We start from the raw sequence: 8,524 nt of genomic DNA on the forward strand, positions 1-8,524 counted from the left end.
GGCACTTGGAAACTCAAAGAAATATGTGATGATCATTGCCTTCAATTAAGGCTTATGAGCTAAAAGGAAATAAAATAATAATTCACAAGTTCAACTCCTTAAGCAAATATTTCTTAATTATGACACAACTAGAGGCAAATAATTGAGATTATTTGATACCCATAAGAGGAGATAAATGAAATATTGAGAGATGTCAGAGGAGGGGTGGGAGAATACAGGAAGATTCTCTTTTCAGGGACATTACCCTGAGAGCAATGTGTGCAGAGACACAGGAAGCAGAATGCCCTGAGAAAGTTGCAGCAGGATAAATACAAAGAAAAATAGGGTAGAATGCAAGAAACACAGAGACGATCCTATGTAGGCATATGAGAGCCACACTACTGAAAACCAAAAATAAAGCAAGAACCTTAAAGTAGCCAGAGGATATTTAAGAGTCATATTAAATACTGGATAAAACAATAACTTTGACTGACATCTCGTCAGTCCAGAAATGGACCCAAGGTAATTCAAGAGAAATAAGAAAGTCATCTTAATGGTGCTAGAAAAACTTAATATCCATGTGGGAAAATAACAAAAACAAAACTTCAATCTCTATATCACATATACAACATCCACCATTAAACAGAGTCTCAGATATATGTTTTTTTCTTTTTTTTTGAGACAGAGTCTCACTATGTCACCCTCTGTAGAGTGCTATGATATCACAGCTCACTGCATGCTCAAACTCCTGGGCTCAAGCAATTCTCTTGCCTCAGCCTCCCAGTTAGCTGGGACTACAGGCACCTGCCACAATGCCTGGCTATTTTTTTTTTTTTTGGTTGTAGTTGTCAATGTTGTTTAGCTGGCCCGGGCTGGGTTTCAACCACCAACCTTGGTGTAGGTGGCTGGTGCCCTACCCATTAAGCTATGGGCGCTGCCCTCATGTATAACTTTTGACTCCCTTAAAACTTAACTACTAAGCCTGTTATTGACCAGAAGCCTTACTGATAACACAAATAGTCAATTAACTCATATTTTGCACACTATATGTATTTTATACTGTATGCTTACAATAAAGTAAGCTGGAGCAAAGAAAATGTTATTAAGAAAACTATATAAGGAAGAGAAACACATTTACTATTCATTAAGTTGACGCGGATCAGCATAAAGGTCTTCACCCTGTCTTCGTGTTAAGCGGGCTGAGGAGGAGGAAGGGGGTGGTTAGTCTTGATGTCCCAGGGGGACAGAGGCAGAAGAAAGTCCATGAATAAGAGGGTCTGCACTGCTTAAACCCATGCTGTTCCAGGATCAACTATAGTGTAAGGTGTTTGAAGGCACTTAATTGTCTAAGTTTGGAAACCAAACCAAAACTTCTCAAGACTCTTAAAACAAACCATTAAAAACTGCTAGAATTATAATATAAATAAAATGATAAAACTCACAAGCCAAACTTAAAAGCCTGAGAAAAACTGACTTTTAAATTCAAAACTTTTTAAAGGGGGCTATTAGTTATTTAAATCAAGAGCAAACAGGTTTGCCTGCAAATAAAAACCACGCTCTAGGATACTAAAAAGACTCACATCATTGGGTGTGGTAGTTTTTTCTGAAGTGCCTACAAATTCTTCGACAATTCTCTCATCGAGAGGTGGGGTTTGGATCCCCACCCCCTTGAATCTTGCTGGACCTATAATTGCATCAATTAACAGGGTGTAACTTCATTGATGTCATGTGACTTCCAAGGCCAAGCCATAAAAAACCATGCAGCTTCCACCTGTTCTTTTGGAATGCCCACCGTTGAGACACCCTTCTTAGGATACTTTCTCAGAACATAGCTGCCCTGCCTAGAGAGAGAGGCCTGGGCCATATGAAGGCGCTCCCATGGATATTCCCAGATGAATCTAGCCTTTAAGTCATCTCAGCCTATGTACCGTACACAGATAATACTGTGGACTAAACGGTCGTGTCCTTCCTTGCCATTAGATAGAATCAGATCTTCCTCCATTGGAGGAGGTTAGCCCCCCCACCCTTGCCTAAAGAGCTTGGAATGGCTTCTGATGTAGACGCCTCCCAGGAGACTGCTGGTCTGGCCCCACTGCCTCTCACGGCATCCACGCCTATAACCAGGCGCAAGTCCTGGCTGCCCTAACAGCCTTCCATAGGCTCCATCAGCTCAGGGCTGATCCCTGTAGTGAATCCCTCATATAACTCATAGCGTCCCCCCAAAATTCGTATGCTGAAGCCCTATCTCCCAGTGTGACAGTGTTAGGAAATGGGGCCTGGAGAGGTAATTAGGTTTAGATGAGGGCATGAGCCTGGGGCCCCATAATGGGATTAGTGTCCTCATAAGAAAGACAGATGAGAGCTCTCTCCTTTTCTCTCTCTCTTACGGTTTGAGAAGAGACCGTGTGTGTATAGGGCAGGATAGTGGCCTCTGCAAGCCAGGAAGTGGGACCTCACCAAGACCAGAATCTGCCAACATCTTAATCTTGGATTTCCCAGTCTCTAACCCAGTCCTAACTGATATACTAGGCAGAGAGGAGAGGGAGTCAGAAAAGTTCATTTGATGAGAGAAAAATAAACAGGAAGAAAAAGACAACATACACCTAGAAATAAGAGGTTAGCGCGTTCCAAAGTCAACCAGGAACTGTTTCTTTCCCATGGGCCCACTTACGCTTTTTGGAGGAAGATAGTTCGGATGTGTGGCTTTGGCGATCGAGAGTCGTATTAGCCGGGGAGAAGGGTCAGAGAATCGAAGATACTGTCTTTCAGACTGACCACTGAAGGGCCTGTAAGCAAATGGAAACGTGAGCCGTCATAACCGCTGGATGAAGACACAATAGCTGGATTTCTCATTGCTGTGCTCGACTTCCAATCCATTATACATACTGTCTCTGTCTTGGGGACATCTTTCCCCACAGTTATTAGTGCTCTTTCTGCCAGATTGGTGTTTCTCAAGGGATTTTTTTTTTTTTTACTATGCTCCCCAGTAAGAAGTTCATTTTAGATTGTGATACACTATAGGTCAATGTGTGTCTGTGCATTTGAGACGAAATTATCATGAAACAATGTTCCCCCTACATGATGTATTCTGATTTTTTAATTTTAATTTCATTTATCAAGAAAAAACTGGAATTGGTTTTATGATCTATGGCTGGCTTGTGACCTACCAAAACCTCATATTAAATCCTGAAGGATCTATCAGGTGTGGAACACAAATGTCTTTTTTTTTTTTGAGACAGAGCCTCAAGCTGTCCCCCTGGGTTGAGTGCTCTGGCATCACAGCTCACAGCAACCTCCAACTCCTGGGCTCAAGTGAGTCTCCTGCCTCTGCCTCCCAAGTAGCTGGGACCACAGGCACCTGCCACAACGCCCGGCCATTTTTTGGTTGCGGCCATCATTGTTTGGCGGGCCCAGGCTGGATTCAAACCCGCCATCTTAGGTGTATGTGGCTGGTGCCTTAGCCACTTGAGCCACAGGCACGAAGCCAAACACAAATGTCTTAATCCTGTAATTGGGTGAATGAGGTGAAGGCTATGCTGATGAGTAGGATGTAAGCACTCTAATGTGTACAAATAATCAACACATTGAGTCCCATAATGGTATAAATGTATTTATGATCTATGTACAAATGATAAAAAAAAAGAAAGAACAAAATCTTTGGCTACTAAGATGAATAACGTGGTAAGTTAGATAGTAAAAAAAATAAATAAATAAAATACACCCTTGAAGTAGTATTTCCAATCAATTTCCAACAATAAATGGGGGTTGTTCTATGCCACTCCCCCACAGTGCAATTTGAGATAGTACTGGTCATAACTCCCAGCCCTTTGGCCTGGTTTCATAGGCTGTTTCTTTCCCTAACCAAAAATCTACTAACCAGTCAACAAACCTAATACGGGAAAATTTTCTCAAATAAATATACCGTGACCCTCCAGAGTAGTTTTTGTGTTTTTGTTTGTTTGATATAATTAACAAACCATAACATTTGCCCTTTTAAAGCACAATTCGGTGGTCGCTGGCATACTCACACAGCCGTGCAGTCACCCCACTATCTGATTTCAGAACATTTTCGCCAACCCGAGGGACATGCCAGGTCTGTTAGCAGTCACGCCCCATCCCCTCAGCTCCTCAACCCCGAACAGCATTAAGCTACGCTCAGTCCCAGTGAATGTGCCCAGTGGAAATTTCAAATGAATGGAATTATGTAAATACACAGGCTTTCGTGTCTGGCTTCCGTCACTCAGCATGTTTGGAAGACTCATGTATCAGTTTTTATTCCTCCTATGGCCAAATAATATTCCATTGAGTAGATTTGCCATGTTCTGTGCATCCATTCATCCACTGATGAACATTAGGGTTATTGCCAGGTTTTGGTGTTATGAACAATGCTGCTATACGAACATTTACGTTCAATTTTTTAAAAATATTTTTTCTTTTATTTATTTATTTATTTATTAATTGATCTTGGATTCTGCACTTTTCTGAACTCACTTTATAGCTCTAATAGTTTTTATGTGGATTCCTTAAGATTTTTTACATACTTGTAGCAGGCTGGAGGGCGAGGCAAGGGGATCACCTGACCTCAGGAGTTCAGACCAGTCTGAGAAACAGTGAAACCCCGTCTCTAAAAATAGCTGGGCATTGTGGCAGGTGCCTGTAGTCACAGCTATGGGAGGCTGAGGCAGAGGATCACTTGAGCCCAAGAGCTTGAGGTTGCTGTGAGCTGTGATGCCACAGCACTCTACCAAGAGCAACAAAGTGAGACTCTGTCTACAAAAAAAAAAAAAAAAAGAGTTTTGACATACAAGATGTCACTTGTCATTTGTGAACAGAGATAGTTTTACTTCTTCCTTTCCAATCTGGATGCCTTTTTTTTTCTTACTAATTTCCTGAGGATGATGTAGTAAGACTCTGCCTCAAACAAAAAAAAGAAATAAAAATAAATGTTCATTTTAAAGTCTGTATTGCCTGATGTCAGGATAGACACTCCAGCCCTTTTTTAGTTGGTTTATAAGGCAGGTATATCTTTTTCCATCCTTTTCCTTTCAACCTATTTGTTTCTTTGGATCCCAAGTATATGTCTTATGTGGGGTAAACCCCCACAGAATTTAAATGAAATGTGCTCTTTTAATTCCAGAACTGAGCGAAAAGACTTGTGAGTATTATGCGCTTTTGTCGAAGCCCTAAGCACCCTAAACACGTGGGGGCCTGCAGGCCAGGCGTAAAAACCTCCTACAGGAACCCCGACTGTGCAGTCAAGTCAGCCTGTCAGATAAGGGTTGAAACGGCCCATCTGTGCAGAGGACGTGACTCAAAGGTTGACGTGAGTAAAAAGAAAAGCTCCATTGTAATGATGTGAGTAAAATACTCCATCGTAACTGCAGGGTCTCCAAAACCACAAAAAAACAGTCATGAAGCCAGTTTCTCGGAAATTTAATTGAGTACATAGAAGAGAAAGGTTTTACTCCTCTGTTTATCCTAACCTTTAACTTTAACAATAGAAGTCAGATAATGGATTGTTCTTTTAGATCTTCCAAGAGGAATAGCCTGAGGCTAGATTAAGGTTTGTCTTACTTTCCTGGACTTTCTTTCTTTAGGCTAATCTTATGATGGTTATCTCACATTCCCGGACTTTCTTTCTTTTCTATAGTTTAAGGTAAGAAATGAGGATGTTAGGATTACTGATCAATGTGGTGTACGTGACTAGCTCCCAATAAAAGGAAGTAGAAAATAAAGACATTTTGCTACATGCCACCTAAGATTGGGTAGTCGTTTCTTGCTTTTAAACAATTCTAGGAGCAAGCTTGCACCTGCGGCCAAGCCGTCCTTCTCTCCCCGCGAGAAAGAACATCACCTAACAGTCTTACAAACAGAATACAGCTGAGTACACGTTTTTTTCATTGTTTCTGTCAATCCCTGCCTTTTTTTTTTTTTTTTTTTTGAGACAGAGCCTCAAGCTGTCCCCCTGGGTAGAGTGCTGTGGCATTACAGCTCACAGCAACCTCCAACTCCTGGGCTTAAGCGAGTCTCCTGCCTCCGCCTCCCAAGTAGCTGGGACTACAGGCGCCCGCCACAACGCCCGGCTATTTTTTGGTTGCAGCCGTCATTGTTGTTTGGCGGGTCCGGGCTGGGGATTTGAACCCTCTACCTTAGGTGTACGTGGCTGGCGCCTTAGCCGGTTGAGCTATAGGCGCCGAGCCCAATCCCTGCCTTTTGATTGGAATGTTCAATAATTGGCATGTAATTACGCCTGCTGTTCTGCTCTTGGTTTTCTGTGTTACATCTTTTTTTTTCCCTCCATTCCTCCCTTCCTTTCATCTCTTGTGTCAGATACTTTCATGTATATCATTTTAATTCCCTTGTTGTTTCTTTTACTATATTTAATGTTCTCTTAGATATCGCCCTGTATATTTTATAAAAACATAGCTCTGATGAATACCATTAGTTAGTATAGTATGCAATAGCTTTACTCCTACCTAGCTACATCTCCTAGTGTTTTTAGAATACATTGTATATACCCATCAACATAGATTTGTAACTAGTGTATTATGCAGTTGTCTTTTAAATCAGGTAGGAGAATAACAGTGACAAACAAGAAATACATTTCCTTTGTCTTTTATCTTTACCTATGTAATGAACTCTTAAAGGAAAAGCATTTGCAAAGTCACAGAGATGTAAGAGAACATCAAGTTCATTACTTGTGATATTGTATTTGCAGATTTCCTTTCCGTTGGTTGACAACAGAAGGGTCTAGTGTGAATTTTAGCTTTACCGTAATTTCAGTCAAATGTGAGAACTAAGGGTGATCTTCTGATTGCCTACAATTGTTACAAAAATTTAACTTTTTTACCCGATGCTTTGGAACACAAGTGTACTCAGGAACACCACACACACCAAACTTAGAAATCTAACACCTCTGTGACATTTAACCAAACTAGATTAGAATGTACGGGGATCTCAGGCTCCTCTACCTATTTAGTAGATCCTGGCTTTTGAGTCTGGGCTGTGACAGCCTCTCGATCCTTTTGGAGGGCTGGGAAAACAACACAGAAGGAGGGATCGGCCAAATGGCAGACTCTCTGCCACAGCTGTAGCGATACTGAGACCTGGCGGTTGTAGGAGAGAAAAGAAGTGAGTGAGACAAGCACGAATTCAAACTATGCGGTTTCCCAACATGGATCTCCAGGCCCAGGGAACAGGTCTGACAGTTTACCTCTTTATGGCTGAGCTGTTTTCTATATGAGAAATGAATTCCTTTAGGAATAGTGATGTTTGTGGCTTGGTGCCCATGGCTCAGGAGTTAGAGCGCCCACCACATACACTGGGGCTGGCGGGTTTAAACCCTGCCCGGTCCTGCTAAACAACGACAACTACAACAAAAAAGCCGGGCGTTGTGGCGGGCACCTGTAGTGCCAGCTTTTATTTTTTTCTCCCCCTCGATCCTTCCCAAGTAAATGTAATTTCTTCTTTTTTGAATTCCAAAAGAACAGTGGCCTTCTTATTTATTAATTTACCTTGTATATCACTGTAATAGATAATAATCCCCTTAAAAGCAGTCATTATGTCTTACTTGGCTTTGCGAAGGTTTGGACATCGTTTGTTTGTCCCCACCAAACTTGGGTTGAAATTTGATCCCCCACCCCCAAAAAAGAAATTTGATCCCTAGCAGGGTGGGGTCTGGTTTGGAGGCCGAGCTGTCCCAGGTGAGTCCCAGGTGAGTCCCAGGTGAATCCTCAATCTCCGAGAGACTGGATTAGTCCTCACCGCCATGTTCCTGAGAGAGCGGCTTGTATAAAGCCAGGCTGCCCCTCCAGCTCTGCCTCTTCCTGTACACCTGCTTCCCTGCTGACTTCCTCTCACCTGTTAGCATACAGCAGGAAAAGCCCTCACCAGAAACCCAGCTCATGGGCGCCATGCTTTTGCACTTCGCAGACTGCAGAGCGGTGAGCTAATATAAACCTGTCCCCTATACATTACTCAGCCCAGGTATTCTGTTACAACAACAATAAACAGACTAATTTACCCTGCAACATCTATCACATTTGCTGAATCAAATTTAACACTATCACGTCCCCAAACATAATAAGTCACTGACCGTGCAAGGATCATTCATATATTTTCTAGAAGGAAAATGAAATGAATAACGTACAACTGGGATTCTCTTGTTCACACATATGACGTCATCTCCATCAAGGAATTTGTTTGATTCATGTTCTTAAATAAACTTTTAAAAGCAAACAAGTACACCAACGACTGTAGCCTGTAAATATCATTCTGAAGCAAATAATCCAGTTCAACCAAAATTAGATTTAAAAGTATCTAGGCCAAGGCAGGATGATTGCTTGAAGCCAGGAATTTGAGAATGGTCTGAGCCAGACTAGAACCAGGTATCTACAAAAAATAGAAAACTAGAAAAATAAGCAGGGCGTGGTGCCTGTAGTCCCAGCTACTCACAAGGCTGAGGCAGGAGGATGGGTTGAGCCCAGGAGTTTGAGGCTGCAGTGAGTTATCATGACACCACTGCATAGTAGTCTGGGAGACAGAG

At 42.0% G+C, this 8,524-nt stretch overlaps 1 protein-coding gene across 1 annotated transcript in view; it reads right to left on the bottom strand.

Annotated features, from left to right (window-relative positions):
• Positions 1–8,524, bottom strand: part of THEGL (theg spermatid protein like) — a 39,159-nt gene that overhangs the window by 5,249 nt on the left and 25,386 nt on the right. The window contains exons 5-6 of the mRNA XM_003798818.2: positions 6,951–7,085; positions 2,651–2,765 (exon numbers count right to left, since the gene is read on the bottom strand). Coding sequence (XP_003798866.2) covers positions 2,651–2,765; positions 6,951–7,085 — 250 coding nt within the window. The remainder of the gene's footprint in view (positions 1–2,650; positions 2,766–6,950; positions 7,086–8,524) is intronic.

The sequence above is a fragment of the Otolemur garnettii genome, unplaced genomic scaffold (genome assembly GCF_000181295.1).
Source record: "Otolemur garnettii isolate 467f Iridium unplaced genomic scaffold, OtoGar3 scaffold00141, whole genome shotgun sequence".
Classification (NCBI taxonomy): Eukaryota; Metazoa; Chordata; class Mammalia; order Primates; family Galagidae; genus Otolemur; species Otolemur garnettii.